This window comes from Aquarana catesbeiana, linkage group LG04, assembly GCF_042186555.1.
Source record: "Aquarana catesbeiana isolate 2022-GZ linkage group LG04, ASM4218655v1, whole genome shotgun sequence".
NCBI classification, from domain to species: domain Eukaryota; kingdom Metazoa; phylum Chordata; class Amphibia; order Anura; family Ranidae; genus Aquarana; species Aquarana catesbeiana.
In genome coordinates this window covers 277378556-277398492 of record NC_133327.1, presented here as the reverse complement: position 1 = coordinate 277398492, position 19937 = coordinate 277378556, and the positions used below count along the sequence as shown (strand labels likewise).

General features: G+C 45.2%; 1 protein-coding gene across 3 annotated transcripts in view; it reads left to right on the top strand.

Moving 5' to 3' along the window:
* The window catches only part of TDRP (testis development related protein), a 237132-nt gene that overhangs the window by 93994 nt on the left and 123201 nt on the right, over positions 1-19937 (top strand). The window contains exons 3-4 of one of the 3 annotated variants that reach the window (XM_073626621.1): positions 2872-2905; positions 3043-3307. In XM_073626621.1, the coding sequence (XP_073482722.1) occupies positions 3230-3307 (78 nt within the window). In that variant the 5' untranslated portion in view covers positions 2872-2905; positions 3043-3229. Of the gene's footprint in view, positions 1-2762; positions 2906-3042; positions 3308-19937 lie in introns of those variants that run through there. The other 2 variants (XM_073626622.1, XM_073626620.1) reach the window with 2 other exon arrangements.

The window sequence follows — 19937 nt, the reverse complement described above, 5'->3', positions numbered from 1 at the left end:
GCCTGGAAGTCCCTTACTCTGACAGACTGCAACTGTGCTGGAATTGTGAATAGTGCAACGCATGCACAGCTCCATTTATATTCTGCAGAGGATGGCAAACAGGTAAAAGACTACAATAAAGAGCTTACCTGTTGGTGAAAAAAATTGCGTTTAGGTCCACTTTAAGTCTAAAATATACTCCTATTGTGACTGTTTAGACACCCTTTAAGCTTTTTCTGTGACATTTGCTGAACAGTTTAATCTACACGGAAGGAAGTTATTGTATAGATTTATCCAATATAACTATGCAATCCTTTACTCTCCCCCAGCAGAGAGTGCTCCCCTATGCTCTGGCAGTGGACTGTTATTCAGCATCAGCTAATGCCATTTCATCAGTTTTGATGATGTCAGAAGACATCCAACTGCTAGAGGGCAGCTCCACTGCACAGAAGAATGTTTACTTTTTACAGAGTCCAGCTTTAATCTTTCCCCCCCATCCCCTGAGTGCGGCAAACCAGCTTTTATACTTACCTTCCTCTTTGATCCAGCAATTTCAGACTATGTGCACATATTCTTTCCAGCAAAAATGTCCCCACCATGTCTTTTAATTGGACCAGGTGACATGTCTGTGGGATAAATCATAATCAGGAGAGACTTCAGGAAGTTAACATAAGTGTTCACAGTTTTTATTTTTGTGATCTCACTCTTTTTCCGTCCTGTCATTAGCAACACTATTTAATAATATTTGTTTAATAATATGTCTATCAGTCTTGACATACCGGTATATATTTACTCTACACAGTCTCAACATTTTTTGCAAAACAAGAGGAATGGGTAATGCAAAGAGTACAGGGGTCAGGATTGTGTAATGTACAGGGGTCAGGATTGTGTAATGTACAGGGGTCAGGATTGTGTAATGCACAGGGGTCGGGAGTGGGTAATGCACAGGGGTCAGGAGTGGGTAATTCACAGAGTGCAGGGATCAGGAGTGGGTAATGCACAGAGTACAGAGGATCAAGAGTGGGTAATGCACAGAGGATCAGGAGTGAGTAATGCAAAGAGCGCAGGGGTCAGGAGTGGGTAACGCAAAGAGTGCAGGAATGGGCAATGCACGAAGAGTGCAGGGGTCAGGGATTGGTAATGCAAAGAGTGCAGAGGTCAGGAGATGGTAATGAACAGATTGCAGGGGTCAGGAATGTGTAATGCACAGAGTGCAGGGATCAGGAGTGGATAATGTAGAGTGCAGAACTTGGTAATGCACAGAGTGCATGTGTCAAGGATGGGTAAAGTATAGAGTGCAGGGGTCAGAAATGGGTAATGCATAGAGTGCAGGGGTCAGGAGTGGGTAATGTACAGAGTATAGGAATGGGTAATGTGTAGAGTGCAGGGGTCAGGAGTGGGCACTGTACAGAATGCAGGGGTCAGGGATGGGTAATGCATAGTGTGCAGGGGTCAGGAGTGGGTAATGCATAGTGTGCAGGGGTCAGGAGTGGGTAATGTACAAAGTACAGGAATGGGTAATGTGTAGAGTGCAGGGGTCAGGAGTGGGCAATGTAAAGAATGCAGGGGTCAGGGATGAGTAATGCACAGAGTGTAGGATAAGGAGTGGGTAATGAACAGATTGCAGGGGTCAGGAATGGGTAATGGACAGAGTGCAGGGGTCAGGAGTGGGTAATGTATAGAGTGCATTAATGGGTAATGCAAAGAGTGCAGGGGTCAGGAGCCAGCAATGTACAGAGTGCAGAGGTCAGGAGATGGATAATTCACAGAGCGCAGAGGTCAGGAGTGGGTAATGCAAAGAGCACAGGGGTCAGGAGTGGGTAATGCAAAGAGCACAGGGGTCAGGAGTGGGTAACACAAAGAGTGCAGGAATAGGTAATGCACAGAGTACAGGGGTCAGGAGTGGGTAATGTACAGAGTGCAGAGGTCAGGAGTGGGTAATGTGCAGAGGTTAGGAGTGGATAATGTACAGAGTGCAGGGATCAGGAGTGGGTAATGTACAGAGTGCAGAGGTTAGGAGTGGGTAATGTACAGAGGTTAGGAGTGGGTAATGTACAATGTGCAGGGGTCAGGAGTGGGTAGTATGTGTATGCTTCCAAGTGTGCTAATTTGGGATTGTGTGTGTATGCTTCCAAGTGTGCTAATTTGGGATTGTGTGTGTGTGTGTGTATGCTTCCAAGTGTGCTAATTTGGGATTGTGTGTGTGTATGCTTCCAAGTGTGTTAATTTGGGATTGTGTGTGTGTATGCTTCCAAGTGTGTTAATTTGGGATTGTGTGTGTATGCTTCCAAGTGTGTTAATTTGGGATTGTGTGTGTATGCTTCCAAGTGTGTTCATTTGGGATTGTGTGTGTGTGTATGCTTCCAAGTGTGTTCATTTGGGATTGTGTGTGTATGCTTCCAAGTGTGTTCATTTGGAATTAAACTTCGAGGTGTATCTCTGAGTGTGTTAATGTGGGATTATATGTGTCTACCAGTGTGTTAATTTGGGATTTTGTGGGTAATTGTGTGTCTCCAAGTGTGTTAATTTGGGATTGTGTGAGTATCTGTCATTGCAGCTTGCACACTAACAAAAACCATCACAAACACACACACTAACCATCACAAACCCATACTGACATTACACACACACACACAGAAACCATGTCACCCAAACAATAGAAATGACTTTCTCCAGACAGGGGTAGTTCAGGAAATGTCTTTAGACCTGCAGGGTAGTTCATCGTATTAGGTTGATAAACACTGGTGTACACCATCCATAGAAGTGTCTCGGTGTAGAGCGGAGTGTATAGAAGGAGATAGAAGGGAAACAGGACACCTCAGCTCTCCGTCCAATGCCTCCTCCTCCTCCTCCAGGATCTGTTTACATGACCTCCTATTTGTTTCTCCTCAGATCGCCATCTTCCCGGACACAGCATGTAGATGAGGTGAGTGCTGAGCTCTGACCCCCCGGCCATGACGTCACCGGGGTCCCCCCATTCCATGCATTGTTCTTGTATGTCGTGCTCTGTTATCATGTTCTCATCTCTCCTCCTCTTCTCTCCTCCTCCCCCTCCTCTCCTAGCTCGCCCCTCCTCCCCAGGACGATGATGATGATTACTTCCAAGAGAAGTGAAGTGAGCGGTGAAGCAGGTCTCTGGTTTCCAGGATGGAGTTACTGCTGTGCCCTGTATAAAGTGTAAGAGTCCTGTGTGTGCCCCCTGCACCTCACCAGTCCTCCCAGTACACAGGCCAGCCTGGGAGTCTGCACCATGTGGAAGATGAACAAGAGCAAAGTTCTCATAGAGGATTCACCTGATGAGGAGAACCACACTCAGCCTGAGCTTCAGGTAATCACCTCCTCATACCTCTTCACTACTCTACAACCTTTCCTACCATCCTCTCTTCATGTCTGCCCTCTGCTACTACTACTACTACCTGTACAACACCAAATAAGGGACAGTCACAATACAGGAGGGTCCTGCTCCTAGGAGCTTACACTCTAAAACTAGTTTCAATACAGGATGGTCCTGCTCCTGGGAGCTTACAATCTAACGCCACTTTCAATACAGGAGGGTCCTGCTCCTGGGAGCTAATCTAAAGCCACTTTAGGAGGGTCCTGCTCCTGGGAGCTTACAATCTAAAGCCACTTTCAATACCGGAGGGTCCTGCTCCTAGGAGCTTACAATCTAAAACAATCCTGTTATCCCAGAGGAACCCTTGAAGTATCAGGTCTTGAGAGGCCCCCCGCTAAAATCAATTGAATAGAGATCAGTGGGTAAAATGCCCGTCACATTGGTAGCCAATAAGGAGCATTCCCCTTCCTGAGCTCAGTGGTGCTCAGAATGGCACCTTACAGGTCATCAGGGTCATGTTGCTGGCTCTAAGTGGTGTTGGCTCCAGAACTATGCGGTCAGATTTAAATGGGAGGTCAGTCAGCCACAGCTGAGGCTGCATTTAGTGTTTTGTGAATGTGTGCAAAAGGTTCACCACGTTTTTGCACTACACACATGAAAATCAACGGGCTGCCCTCTGCACGACAAACATGGCAAAGTCGCTTGTGCAACTTTTTTGAATGTCAAGCTTTGTATAATTTTTTTTTTTTTTCTTTATGCGCATCTTTTTGCATGACAAATGTGCTTCCTTTTTGTTGTGTTTGGGGTGCCATCAACAATGAATGATAATACAATGCAGCAGGCAATTTTTGCATGTCTTATGAACGTAAAGTCATGCAATTTTACACACTTTCACAAAACACCAAAGTGTTAATGCCCATTCACATCACAAACCTCCTCCAGATCCATTCTGGTTGCGTTTCTGCATGCACCTTTTTAATGCATTTATAATGTATTCTGGTGCATGTTTGTTGCATTTTTTTTTTTTTTTTTATACATTCCAGATGTTTGTTTTTCTCTTTTTAACTGTACTGGGGTCCGATACTTTTTATTTATTTATTTTTGTGCATTTTTACCGCGTTCCAGTTCTGTGCAGGTAAAAATCAACATGTTGTATTTTATTTATTTTTTTCTTGAACTGGAATGCACTGCACTGATGTGAACTATGCCATTTGAACCCATTTAACCTACTTTGCATGCGTTTTGGATGCAGGAATAAAAACACTGCATGTGGTGTGAATGGGCCCCTAAACCCAAAAGCAAACATTTATTATATTGCAGCTTACTAATTCCTCGATGTGATGGTCACATTACCTTTCCTTTTTTAGTCTTCTTATTTCATCTGGTGATCTGGCCAGTAAATCTGTTTTCAACAGGACAAGTTCTCCTGCAGATGCATCAGACAAACCATTTAACACTGGCAGGGGTGCTTACAATTATCAGCTTTAAAGGATCACTAAAGTTTATTATTTATTTATTTTTTTAAAATAACAAACATGTTATACTTACCTCCTCTGTGCAGCCCGTTTTGCACAGAGTGGCCCCAAACCTGGTCTTCTGGGGTCCCTCGGCGGCTGTCTCGGCTCCCCCATGCAAGGACTCAACACCTTCATGTGAGCTCCCTCGCATGGTGTTGAGTGCTTACGGGCGCGCTCCCGTGATATAGCCGCTCACTGTATCACTCGGCCCCACCCCCCGGCGCGCCGGCCGCGTCATTGGATGTGATTGACAGCAGTGCAAGCCAGTGGCTGCGCTGCTTTCAATCCATCCACTCTAGCCAATCAACGACCAGGCTGAGCGGCGAAGAGGATGTCGGGGGCGAGCGTGGGGTCAGGTAAGTAAAACGGGGGGGCTGGGAGGGGCGATATTGTCGCATGTTTTTTCACCTTAATGCATAGAATGCATTAAGGTGAAAAAACTTTTAACTTTACAACCCCTTTAACCACTTAAGGACTGAGCCTCTTTTTGAGATTTGTTGTTTACAAGTTAAAAACAGTTTTTTTTGCTAGAAAATTACTTAGAACCCCCAAACATTATACTTTTTTTTTTTTTTTTTTTTCTAACATCCTAGAGAATAAAATGGTTGTTGTTGCAATACTTTCTGTCACACCATATTTGCGCAGCGGTCTTACAAGCGCACTTTCTTTGGAAAAAATACACTTTTTTTAAATGTAAAAAAAAACAACAGCAGTAAAGTTAGCCAAATTTTTTTTTTTTTTTTGTAAAAGATAATGTTACGCCAAGTAAATTGATACCCAACATGTCATGCTTCAAAATTGCGCCCGCTCATGGAATGGCGCCAAACTTTGTTTACCCTTAAAAATCTCCATAGGCGACGATCGCGGCGATACCTCACGTGTGGTTTGAACGCCGTTTTCATATGCGGGCGCTACTCACGTATGCGTTCGCTTCTGTGCGTGAGCTTGGTGGGACGGGGCGCGTTTAAAAATGTTTTTTTTTTTTAAAGTGATCTTGTGGCGAATCTGCTGCAGAGACCACTATTATCGGAAACCGGAACACTGGCCGAAGAAGAGGACACCGGGGTTATGGCAGCTAGCTGCTGCCATAACAATGATATTCCACTTCAAAGTTAGGACGTATATCGGCGTGCGGCAGTCCGGAAGTGTTGAATTTATGTAAAACCTGTATCGTAAGAGGAAAAAACCTCTGTAACTGATTATAAAGTGCGAACTGGAGGTCAGCTGAAATTTGTTAGTGTAGGTAAATCTGCTAGTACATATAACACTACCCTCCTCCCTGACTGTCAATGCTGCTGTCTGCTGTGACTCCTATGCTCACTCCTCCAGAGTTGTCTCACTAATACAATTGGTGTGTTACTGGCCAGATCACCTAGTGAAAACGGGGGCAATAAAGCCTAAAAAAGAAAACAAATGCAGCCATCCTGTCTGGTTGGTAAGCGGCAATATTTTACATTTATAGTTTTGGGTTTAATACCGCTTCAAGGAAAACCAAGCAACTCTAGGGGAATCCTGATTGAAAATTGCTGATGTAAAGAGTGTGTGTTTTTTTTTTTTTAATAGGGCTCATGCACACAGATGCATTTGCCTAAATGGGCATTTTTCAATTGGCTGTGATGAAGGACATACCTTCGGAATGCATCAGCCAGCAGTGACCCTGGTGAGGTCCTCCTTGTGCTAGAGGCTTCGCCATAGCTGGAAGTTTGTAGCCACATGTAGTGGCTGGATGAGTGTTTTCACTACCTATGTTTGTGAGTAGCTATATTTTATCTTTTTAAAATGGTCATTGGTTAATGCAATAGCCCAGTGCGCCCTCTGGTTTTTTTTTTTTTTTAATCTATTTTTCACATTCTGAGGACAACCCCAGTCCTAGAGAGCAGCAAAGTTCTAAAGCAAAATCCACTTTTGATTTGGACTATCACACGCAGGAGAATATCATTGTTGGGCGTTTTTAAATACCTGGGACATACAGGTGGTACATACAGCTCGCTGCCAGAAGAATGTCAACACTGACAGGCTAAAATATGCAGCGGCTGTGTGCATATCCGAGCATGTACTTGTGTACTCGTGTACAGAGCCGCATGCGTATAGACGTATGCTTGAATGTGAACTTTCTGCGTTCGGCGCATATGACCCTGTGCGCGAGTACTTCCCAGATGTATGTACAGCTGCTGTATATTTCAGCCTGTCGCTGCTTTTGATAGGTTGCTGGCTGTGTGCTGCATGCACCACTTGTGATTTCTGAGTGTCTTTTTTTTCTTTCTATGCTAGTATTGACCAGTTTAACAGAAACCAGCCAACATTCGGCCAGTGTGTGCAGCAGCCTGTCGGACAGAAGCCCAACGACCAGCTTCTGTCGAACAGGCATGCTGGAAAACCAGCAGCTGATCATCATCTGATCAGCACTTGCAGCCAATGGCTGCGAGCGCTAACCAGTGTATTCTGGCGGGAGGAGTGGTCCCCTGGTCAGAACACAATAGGTCAGCGGGGAGATTGCTATGCTGCTTATGTCGCATAGTTGATTGAGATATATATATATATATATATATATATATATATATATATATATATATATATATATATATATATATATATATATATATATATATATATATTATAATTTTTTTTTTTTTTTTTTTTTTTCAGCCTGCTGGGTTGAGTGAAAAAAAAAAAAAAACTGGCTGTGTGTAGCAGGCATTACAGTAGCTTGGCTCATGAATTACTTAGTTGCCCCTGCTCAACTGACTGGTAGTGTTCCTGGAAATTGATATGTTGCCAGTGACAATTATGATATTCTGCTGTGCTGGTAAAGTTTCCCATTGTCACACATTCTAATTTAGTATGTTTAGCCTTAGTGGTTTCATGCAATAATTGTTGTGATGTCACATAAAGATGACCAGCTGTGCTGCAGCTAACCTACTTGTCACGCAGAAGGCAAAGCTCTGAATGATCTCGTTGTTGTACAGTTTACAGTGTAATCAGACTTGTGTATAGTGTTTAGTTAGCTCGGAGTACAACACAGAACATGCTTTGGTGCCCCAGGCAGCGAGGGACATGACTTTCCCAGGGTCCCTTATCTTGGGCTGGTAGCTAATATGTTATCGCTTGTATATCAGTCTTAGCAATACTCAGGAGGATCCACACCACATCTCTGTATTGCTATAGAAGCTATTGTTGGGGAGATAATCTTTGTAAACAAACCCAGCAAGTTTAGTAGTCATATCTTTTCTTCTGGAAAATACATTTATAAATATTGATGTTTTTTTGTAGAGGCAGGAGGTGCTTCATAGTGATGCTACCTTGTAGGTTTACTTTTTTACTGTTTTCAATCTTAAAGAGAACCCATTGGGACCTAAAAATAAGGTCCACAGATGTGGCATAGTAGTTGCAGCCATTCTTCATGCTTTTTCAGAGCTAGAATCTTCAACATGCCCACATCTCTCTGCTGCTTGCCCTGCCTGTTACGTCACTGTGTCCTTGTGACTCTGACTTGACACCCCAGTGATCTAGTATTGTTACTATTATGTGTTTACTTTTTATGGTCATGAAATGTTTTCTTTAAAGTGGACCCCTCACTTTAAAAAATTGACCACAGTAGGCAAAAATTTGTAGGTAAAAAAAAAAGTATTTGCAGACATTACTGCGGCTTTTTATTTATCATTGCCATTTTCCATTCTGCCTCTGTTCTGCTTGCGACGCTTCCGAAGTGCTTTTCAGGTGCTTCAGAAGCAGTGCCCATTCATTCCAATGGGCAGGGGCGGTGTGGGAGCACTGTATACACCGCTCCTACATCGCCCCCAAAGATGCTGATTGCAGGACTTTTTTTCCCGTCCTGCAATCTCACAGCCGTAGTGGGAAAGCACTCTGGCTTTTACACTGGGGAGGCATGAGAAGCAGTTTTCAGGCGCTTTACAGGTGATATTTTCCCCATTCATCTTTCAGGACAGCACCATAGAGAGACACCGGCTCCTCCCCTCTTAGGAAACACCGCCTTCCAATTCAATATTTAAATCTCATCCTCCCAACGGCCCCTCAGTTCAGGTGTTTCCTCCGGTGGGGAGACACTGCTTGGGAACCGTGGCGGATCAGTCAGGGAGACTGAAGCCAAAGATTTTGTGTGAGGAAGAGGGGGAGTCGGGTCTCTCTAGCTCTTTCCCTCTACTATTGTTTGTTCAGTTAGGTAAAGGCTGGGGAAGCCATACTTACCTGTTTTTAAAACTGAATTGGCGCGCCTCAGCCTCTCTTGGGGAAAGAAACAGCTGAGGAGGTCCGTGTTTCTTCTGCCCAGGGGGGCGCTGTGGGAAGTGCCTGAGTCTCTCCTGCTTGTTCAAGCAGCCAGCGTTTGAAGCTCTATGGCCGGGTCGGATGACGGGTGACGTCAGTTCCGGCGAGGGCGGGCACTTCCGACGATTCCGCGTCTTCCGGTTCCGGACGCGGGGAAAGAAAACGGACCGAGCGTTCGGCTGGTGCGACCCTCTTGCTTTGCTGTAGAGTCAGCTGTCGGGGGAAACGATCGACCACCATCCTCAGCGGACATGTCTGAGACAGAGGTCTCTAGAACTGCTCCAGGAGACAGTAGCACCAGCCATGCTAAGGTAAGTGGAACCCTGGGGTGGTGTTCCCTTACCTAAATCCCGATAGCTTCACGGGTGTTCTCCCCTCACTGGTGGTCGGGGGGAAGGGGAGTGTGTCTGGGACCCTGGTGGTGGTTGGTCCTGGGGGGGGCACTCCTGGTGGTCCTCTGTAAAAGCACTGGTGGGATTGGGCATTTATGGCGACTCTCTCTCTTTCTTTTTCAGAAAGCCACAGAGAAAAGCAAGTCGCCTCATGGTTCAAAGAAAAAATGCCCCTCTTGTAGAGTTAGTATGGGGGAATCCTGGACCAAGGCACTTTGCAAGGAGTGCATTGATGGATTAGTCAGGGAACAGGCAGCAGAACAGGGTACAGATCTTGCTGCATCCGTCAAAGAGCTTTCTAGCACCTTTCAGTCCTTTAAGGCACTCTTTTCTAGCTTCCAGTTGCCGCAAGCCCAAAGCAGTCCTTTACCAGTGCAGCAGAGTGTTACACCTAGCCCAGTGGATACTCCCTCTGTTAGTGGAGAGAGACCAGGGGGCTCCAGAGTGGAAATTGAGGAGGAGCCAGATCGCACCGCTTCAGATTCTCAAAGGGAATCGGATGTGGAGGAGGTGGATGGGGAATCCACAAAAACCTCTCGCTATAAGCTTTCCCTGGACGAAGTGGAGGAGCTCTTGGGAGCTATTCACACCACTTTGGGAATTCAGGAAGAAAAGAAGGTGTTATCGCTCCATGACCAAATGTACAAAGGTCTTGGGGAACAAAAAAAGAAGGATTTCCCAGTCCATGATGTATTGGTTGAGGCCATAAAGAATGAATGGAAAGATCCTGAGAGAAAACCTTTCTTTTCAAGGGCTTTGAAGCGAAGGTTTCCTTTTTCAGAAGGGGAGTCTCTAGTCTGGAATAAGACCCCTAGGCTGGATGCTGCTTTTTCTCAGGTTTCCAGGCAAACAGATCTGGCCTTCGAGGACATGGGGGTTCTTGCAGACCCCATGGACAGAAGGATGGACTCTCTCTTAAAGAAGTCCTGGGATTCGTCACAGGGAAACCTTAAGCCTGCCATGGCGGTCACAGTAGTGGCCCGCAATATGGAATATTGGCTTACGCAGATAAAGGCGCATATTGAGGCAGGAACGCCAAAAGAGACTATTTTGGCTTCCTTTCCCATGCTACTTAAGGGTGTAGCGTATATTGCGGACGCTTCCGCCGAATCAGTGCGCATGTCCGCAAGGTCTTCAGCCCTCACTAATTCGGCTCGAAGGGCCCTATGGCTTAAGACGTGGCAAGGAGACAGCGCGTCTAAAGTTAAACTCTGTGGAATTCCCCTCACAGGAGATCTCTTGTTTGGCCCAGGTTTAGAGACCGTTTTAGACCGGACAGCCGATAAGAAAAAGGCCTTTCCCATTAAAAAGAAGTTTGGGGAGCAGGCTAAAAGAAAGTTTCGCCCTCAGAGAAAGTTTGAAACCCCAAAAGGAGAGCGGCAGAAAAAAGCTTGGGGGCAGAAGGGCAAGGGGCGGGGAGGGGCGATTTTTCGCCCTCCTTAACAGCCCAAGAAGACCCAATGACGGGGTAACCACGGTGGGAGGAAGATTGGGGGCCTTCCTCCCACAATGGGAGATGATCACCTCCAACCAGTTTGTGTTAGGGATCATAAGAAGAGGTTACCAGCTAGAGTTCTCAGAACCTCCTCAGCACAGACTTCTGGTCACCGAGCTGCCAAAGTGTGCAGAGAAAGCGTCAGCTCTTCTATCCTCCCTACAGGAGTTAGAGGAACAAGAGGTGATAGTGAGGGTTCCTGTAGAGGAGATAGGCAGAGGCTTTTACTCCCACATTTTTGTGGTCCGCAAGCCTTCGGGAAAATTCAGGCTTATCATGAATCTGAAGCCTCTGAATGTCTCAATTACCTACAGGAAATTCCGGATGGATTCTGTCTATTCGGTGAAAGCGCTTCTTCCCCCAAATTGCTTCATGGCGTCAATAGACTTAAAGGACGCTTATCTGCACATTCCAGTCGCAGAAAGTTACCAGAGGTTTCTCAGACTGGCGGTGAAAACTGGGGAAGGAACGTTTCATCTACAGTTCAAAGCACTCCCCTTTGGACTATCCTCTTCCCCCCGCATCTTCACCAAAGTGATGGTGGAGGTCCTGGCTTTCTTGCGGCTCAGAGGCATCTCTGTAGTCGCGTACCTGGACGACCTACTCCTGTTTGCTCCTTCCCCGGAGCAGTTGTACCAGGATCTTCAGGTAGCAAGAGACAGCTTAGAAAACCTGGGATGGCTCTTGAACCTGGAAAAATCCAGTTTGGTTCCGGCCCAAAAGGTCACCTTCCTGGGCTATGTACTGGATTCGACAAAACAAAAAGTGTTCCTTCCAGCAGAAAAAATCCAGAAGGTGGACAGAGCAATATTACTGCTCCAGGGCAGCAGTCAGATCTCAGTAAGGAAAGCAATGTCAGCACTGGGCTTACTGACTTCCACGCTTCCGGCAGTTCAGTGGGCAGGGCTGCACTTTCGCCCCCTACAGCTGTTTATTCTGAGTGTCTGGGACCACAGTCCAGCATCTCTGGACTCCCTTATATCTGTGCCAAGTCAGGTCAAAAGGTCCCTCTGGTGGTGGAGGAAAGGGTCCAATCTCTCACAGGGCCTGGAGTGGGTTCTTCCAGTGTCCAGAACGGTTACGACCGATGCGAGCGGCACAGGGTGGGGAGCACACCTAGATTCCCAGATGATGCAAGGCACCTGGGAAAAAGAAGACGCAAAGAAGTCCTCGAACTGGAGGGAACTGAGAGCAATAGAGTTGGCTCTCAGAGCTTTTCAGAGAGAACTCCTGGGGCAGCATGTGAGGGTCCGTTCGGACAACTCATCAGCAGTGGCCTACATCAACAGGCAAGGGGGAACCAGGAGCAGATCCTTGTGGGGTCTGGCAGAATCCATCCTCAGGTGGGCCGAAGGGAGCATTCTCTCTCTCTCTGCAATACATCTGAAGGGGGAGCAGAACCACGTAGCAGATTTTCTGAGCAGAAAAATGCTGAAGGAAGGCGACTGGGTCTTGAACCAGGACATCTTCGAGATGATTACTCGGAAGTGGGGGGTCTCCTCCGTGGATCTCTTCGCCTCAAAGGCGAATACGAAAGCTCGTCTGTTCTTTTCCCTAAACAGATGGGACGGAGCAGCCGGGGTGGATGCACTAGCTCAGAGCTGGCGTTTCTCAAAGTGTTATGCCTTCCCCCCTCCCGTAATGATCCCAGCAGTTCTGAGAAAATTTCGGTCAGAAGACACAACCCTCATTCTGATCGCACCACACTGGCCAAGGAGGCCGTGGTTCTCCCTCTTGAAGAGTCTGACAGTGGAGCCTCCCTGGATTCTGCCTATCCGGGAGGATCTTCTCTCTCAGGGTCCAATCTGTTGCCCTCAGGTGGAGCGATGGAACCTCGCAGCGTGGCTACTGAGGAAGAATTGCTAAAGGGCAAAGGTTTCTCGGATCGGCTAGTGACAACTCTCCTAAATTGCAGGAAAAGAGAGACGCAAGCCATTTACCTAAAGGTGTGGAAACGCTTTAACAGTTGGTGCACAGAAAGCTCCTTCGATGTACGAAGTTCTGTAGCAGTATTAGAGTTTCTGCAGGCAGGAGCGGACAAAGGATTAGCCCTTAGCACCTTGAAAGGACAAGTATCGGCACTAAGCGTTTTCCTGGAAAAGCCACTAGCTATAGATCCTTGGGTAGCTAGGTTTTTTAGAGCTTTAGGCAGACAGAGGCCTGTTAAAAGTTCCCCATTCCCAGTGTGGGATCTTTCCTTAGTTTTACAGTCTCTTACAGGGGATCCTTTTGAGCCATTGGAATCCTGTACCTTGAAGTTGATCACCCTCAAAACTGTGTTTTTGGTGGCGATCACCACAGCAAGGAGAGTAAGTGAACTCGAAGCCCTTTCTATTAGGGCGCCTTTTTTTCAGGTTTTTCCGGACCGTTTGATTTTTAAAACGGATCCGGCCTTTTTACCAAAAGTGGCCTCTAGTTTTCATAGGGACCAGGAAATTATTTTACCTACCTTCTGTTCGAATCCTGTGAGGGAACAGGAGCATATTTTTCACAAACTGGACGTTAGAAGGTGCGTCCTTCAGTACTTAGATAGTACAAAACAGTTTAGGAAATCCGATTCTTTTTTTGTATTGTTTTCAGGGGCTAGGAAAGGGTTCAAAGCCTCTAGACGATCAATAGCCAGATGGTTAAGGTTGGCCATTAGCCAGGCCTATGTAATCGGGGGTTTGGAGCCCCCGGAGGGTATTAAAGCACATTCCACCAGGGCAGTGGCAACTTCTCAAGCAGAGTGGGCTGGTGCTTCTCCGGAGCAGATCTGTAGAGCAGCAACGTGGTCCAGTTTTTCCACGTTTGTGAAGCATTACAGATTGGACCTGCTGTCAGCCAAAGACCAAGCCTTTGGGCGTAAGGTGCTGCAGGCAGTAGTCCCTCCCTAAGGTAAGGTGCTCGCTTATCCTCTCTATGGTGCTGTCCTGAAAGATGAATGGGGAAAAACGGAGTTACTTACCGGTAACATCCTTTTCCAGGAATCTTTCAGGACAGCACTAGTACCCACCCAGGTTTTTGATTGTCTATGAGAACTCATCGCATGAGAACGTCAGGTAAGATAAAGATTTGTATGACGTATTCTTGTGTCTCCCCAGCTGGCCGGAGGAACTCGTGAAGAACTGAGGGGCCGTTGGGAGGATGAGATTTAAATATTGAATTGGAAGGCGGTGTTTCCTAAGAGGGGAGGAGCCGGTGTCTCTCTATGGTGCTGTCCTGAAAGATTCCTGGAAAAGGATGTTACCGGTAAGTAACTCCGTTTTTTATCACTAAGATGCCTGAAAACTGCCTCAGTGTTAAAGAGGTCTTAAGGTAGAGGTGTGATGCCACATGCTTCATCTTGCGTATGCACAGTATGATAATACTACAAGATCTCCCTGAAGGCAGTGGTGTCGTGGAATTTTCAAGGGTGATTTTATGTGATTTCACAATGCAGAGCTGCATGCTAATGTGAAATTGCCTATTTTTTTTTTTTTTTTTTTTTTTAATCCTAAAACTTGCCGAGACTAAAATGATAAAACTTTTTTTTTTTTTTTTTTTAAATTCATCTACCTAAAACACATTATAGTGAATGGATGTGAACAGCCTCAGATGATACACAGAGATGAAACAAATCTCCCTACATAAGTTTTATATCTCTAACCGCTGTTTTCAACTTTCTATATTCTTTAGAAAGTACACATCGTTTTGGCATACCCTGTGTGACAGCTGATTGGAGACAAGCTCCCCCCCCCCACATAGGCAGAAGAACAAAGAAACTTGCAGTGCTGTGCTGTGAATAGACAAGCTCTCAGCTTATCTATTTATAGCACCCGGTGTCTGAGAACTTGTCAGAAGTTATCATACTGATTAAGAGGAACAAAGCAGCAGAAAGACACAGGACCTAGGGCTTTGGAGAGAGAGAGGTTAACACTACAGATGTATGTGCCCAGGTCAGATTTAATGAATGGGGTTTACATCCACATTAACCCTGACACTAATAGCAGCCATGCATGAATTAAAATTCAACCGATTTAGCAGAGACCAGCCAAATCCCATCTGTGTGGGCTGGCTGGTCATACAGAAGTCGATCGATAAACAAACCTTTTTTTTCTCTCTTCTACAAAGTCACTGTAAAGATTCATTGTATCCTTTTCTTTCTTTTTTTTTAATTTTCAAAGAGGAAAAGACAGGGTCCTTTCACATAAGCTTTCTAATCAGGTCTGCCTGTCAGTTTTTTAGGCAGGCCTAATCAAAAGTTCTGTGTAAGGCCCAGTACACAAAGTTTTGGTCCGTGTGTACAGCTGTTTGTTCTACAGAAGATGGATTATCAACGGCTTCTGTCCAAACAGGCATGCTGGAAAACCAGCATTTGATCAGTGCTCTTAGTCGATGGCTGCGAGTGATGATCACTGTATTCTGGTGGTGGTGGTGGGAGGGGCAGTTCCCGTCCCGTCCCCCTGTCAAAATACAATGTCTCAGCAGGAAGATCGCTAGAATATCTCTTGTGTTGGTAAACAGATACCTAACATGTCACGCTTTGAAATTGTGCACACTCGTGGATTGGCGCCAAACTTCGGTACTTAACCACTTCAGCCCCGGAAGGATTTACCCCCTTCCTGACCAGAGCATTTTTTTGTGATTCTGTACTGCGTCGCTTTAACTGACAATTGCGCGGTCGTGCGACATTGTACCCAAACAAAAACTGACGTCCTTTTTTTCCCCACAAATAGCTTTCTTTTTGGTGGTATTTGATCACCTCTGTGTTTTTTATTTTTTGCGCTATAAACAAAAAAAGAGCGACAATTTTGAAAAACAGTATTTTTTACTTTTTGCTATAATAAATATCCCCAAAAAATATATTAACCACTTAAGGACCAGCCTCGTTTGGGATTTTAGGTGTTTACATGTTTAAAACAGGTTTTTCTGCTAGAAAATTACTTAGAACCCCCAAACATTATATATGGTTTTTCTTCTAACACCCTAGAGAATACAATGGCGGTCATTGCAATACTTTTTTTTGCACCGTATTTGCGCAGCGGTCTTATAAGCGCACTTTTTTTGGAAAAAATTCACTTTTTTGAATAAAAGAATAAAACAACAGTAAAGTTATCCCAATTTTTTTTTATATTGTGAAATATAATGTTAAGTAAATTGATACCCAACATGTCATGCTTGAAAATTGCGCCCGCTCGTGGAATGGCGTCAAACTTTTACCCTCAAAAATCTCCATAGGCGACGTTTAAAAAATTCTACAGGTTGCATATTTTGCGCTACAGAGGAGGTCTAGAGCTAGAATTATTGCTCTCGCTCTACCGGTCGCTGTGATACCTCACATGTGTGATTTGACCACCGTTTTCATATGCGGGCGCTACTCGTGTATGCGTTCGCTTCTGCGCGCGAGCTCGTCGGGACAGGGGGGTTTTAAAAATATTTTTTTTTTTATTTATTTTACAATATTTTATTAATTTTTACACTGTTTAAAAAAAAAAATTGTGTCACTTTTATTCCTATTACAAGGAATGTAAACATCCCTTGTAATAGAAAAAAGCATGGCAGGACCTCTTAAATATGAGATCTGGGGTCAAAAAGACCTCAGATCTCATATTTACACTAAAATGCAATAAAAAAAAAAAGTCATTTGGAAAAATGACATTTGAAAAAATATGCTTTTAAGAGGCGTGGACGGAAGTGACGTTTTGACGTCGCTTCCGCCCAGCAGTGTCATGGAGACGAGTGAGCGCCATCTTGGCCTCACTCGTCTCCAGACACACCAGAGAACAGGACGCGATCGCCTCCGCCGCTACCGACGGCTCCGGTAAGCGGCGGAGGGCACCGGATCACGGCGGGAGGGGGGGGCCACCGATAAGAGTGATCTCGCGACGAATCCGCCGCAGGGACCACTTTTATCTGAAAGCCGGCCGCCGCACGAAAACGGGGATACCGGGGTTATGGCAGCTAGCTGCTGCCATAACGATATCCCCATTCAAACTTAGGACGTACATAGTCGTGCGGCGGTCGGGAAGTGGTTAAACTAATTTTTTCCACAGTTTAGGCCGATATGTATTCTTCTACATATTTTTGGTAAAAAAAATTGCAATAAGTATATATTGATTGCTTTGCACAAAAGTTATAGCGTCTACAAAATAGGGGGTAGATTTATGGCATTTTTATTATTAATTTTTTATTAATTAGGGGTTAAGTATGTTCTAGGGAGTGATGCTAACTGTAGGGGGGCTGGGCTCGCTACAGCATGACAGAGATCACTGCTCCCGATGACGGGGATCAGTAGATCCCTGTCATGTTGCTAGGCAGAACAGGGAAATGCTTTGTTTATATAGGCATCTCCCCGTTCTGCCTCTCCTCGCTGCAATCGCAGGCCGCCGGGGAACATAGAGTTCGCGGGATGCACGCGCCCGATATGAGGCAGGTTCAAAGGGACGTACCGGTACACCCTTTTGCCTGCCTGTGCCATTCTGCCAATGTATATGTGTGTGCGGCGGTCAGCAAGTGGTTAAAAATCCCCATTTAAACTTTTTTTACAGGTTACGTGTTTAGAGTTAGAGGAGGTCTAGCGCTAGAATTATTGCTAACGTTCGTGGCGATACCTCATGTGTGGTTTGAACGTCGTTTACATATGTGGGTGCAACCTACGTATGTGTTCGCTTCTGCGCGCAGGAATGGGGGCGCTTTAAATTTTTTTTCTTTTGTTTTTATTCTTCTATTTTGACACTTTCTTTTTCTTTCTTTACTTTTTTTTTTTTTTTTTATCACTTTTATTTCTATAACAAAGAATGTAAACATCCCTTATAATAGGAATAGTGCAGTCCTCCTTTACAGTGAGATCTGGGGTCAATAAGTCCCCAGATCTCGTCTCTAGACTGGGAAGCATGAAAAACACAACAAAAACGATCTTGGCTTCCCAGCCGAGGCAGCAGCATTTTTTCAAATACAGAGGCTGGGCATGAGGACATAACATCGTGCTTGGCCTCTGAAAGATCATCGAGGCGTCCGGGGGCCAACTGGCCCACCGGTTTCTCTATGGTAAACTTCCGGCGCCGGTCGGTTCCTTTTACCTCTCGCCGATCTACGGGCAAGCCGCGAGAAGCACAGGACAGAGCCGGGAGGACTTCCCCCTCCGGCTGCCTGTAAGAACTATCAAGTGGCTGAACAACCGCTATGATTGTTATTATGGTGCACAGAATCGCCAGCTCTAATAGATGACTGAATGATGTCTGTAACTGCAGGCATCATTCAGATATCCCCACTCAAATTCGACGACATTGTATGATTTCGTTTGGCGGGAAGTGGTTAATAAGAAAAAGTAATCTCTCTGCGCTCATGAGATCGGACACATCAGAAATGATTTCTTATAGATAATAATGATGATGATATATAATAGTGATATGTGTACGAAAAGATATCTGAAACCGTATTTGGTAATGGAGGGGAAGAGATTTAAGGACAGATGCAGCAGAAAGGTCAAGAATGCAGCTGGATGGAACGAGCTTTGTTGAAATAGCCAGCGGCCTTATCAACCAGGAGAGCAGGATGACTGAGCAGAGCTATGGGTAGACAGGTGAGTCAGAGCTTGAATTTCAGTGCAGCAGTGTTCATCAGATGCGGAAAGATCCTCGTGGGTTTGCAGAAAACATGAAAGTAGCCACAGTGCACATGTTAATAAAAGCATATATCCATTTATTGCACAACACGAGTAAACACTTACATCCCAGCAAATTAAGTTTTGCTGGAGCTGGTAACATCGGAGAGCTGAGTGTAGCATAGCCAGTGGACCTTCAAGTGGCTATCATGCACAAGATTCCGGACCCATCAAACGGATGTGAAGACAGCGGCATCTATGGGCTTCTAGGACCAAGGCATGGGGAAGTAAAGGGGTGCATATAATGCGTTTCAGAGGCCCTGCCTCCTTTATCAAGTATGCCTAATAGTGAAGCAAGATTATCTTTTATACTGACGACTGCAAGCCACAAAGGCAGGTGGGAAATGAGTGACTTTGACAGGTTTGAAAAAACCAATGAGCTTGCGGTTGGCAGAATGGATGCATGAGTCAGCGTACATATATATATTTCATTAAAAATCAACAAATAGTATAGGGAATTATATAAGAAACTAATCAAAGATCAATAAAACAGATATTAATGAAGCAAAGGGGCCAAATTGGTTCAAATGATATTAGATATTTGGCTGGTGTTGTGATTAATAAGGCAATTAGAAACATCTTTGTTAATCTTTGAGCCCGGGTTGACACTGCTGTGATCTCAGAGATCGCATGTGATTCGCACCTGCACTACAGGTGCCGATCACATGCGATCTCTGAGCAATGTGAGTTCAGCCATACAGTTGTATGGCTGAAACCTTGCATTGAAAATAATGCAGGGACTTGTTTTTCCCCGCACTAGAATCTGATCACATGGGTGTTCTCACCTATGCAATCCGATTCCTGTGCGAGTTCACAGTTCGCACTGTGATCTGTGAACTAAACTGGGGGTGTCATTAACTTTGTTAATGGCACCCCTATGTGTTAACTTTGTTTAATGACACCCACAGTGGTTCGCACAAGGCAGTGCGGGAGAGGAGCGACGCGGGAACCAGCGTGTAATTGCGCTGGTTCCCTCATCGTATCAGTGTGAACCCAGGGTGAAGGCATTTGATACATTTATGGACGGTATTAAAACTGTCAAAATGAAACCTGATGGAGAGCAGCTTTTATTACCACATGCGCTGTGGCCACTTTCATATTATTAATATACAGGATTAATATAGTGCCAACAGTTTGCGCAACGCTTTATGCTTTATTTTTTGTTCAACCAACAAGTTGAATGAAGAAAAAAATTACTGTATTCCCCCATCCACACACTAGATGTGGATGGGGGAATCCTCCCTGCTGTGCTATTGTACTCTGACAGCAGGGAGACATCCTTGCCATCAGAATACACTGATCAGCTATATAG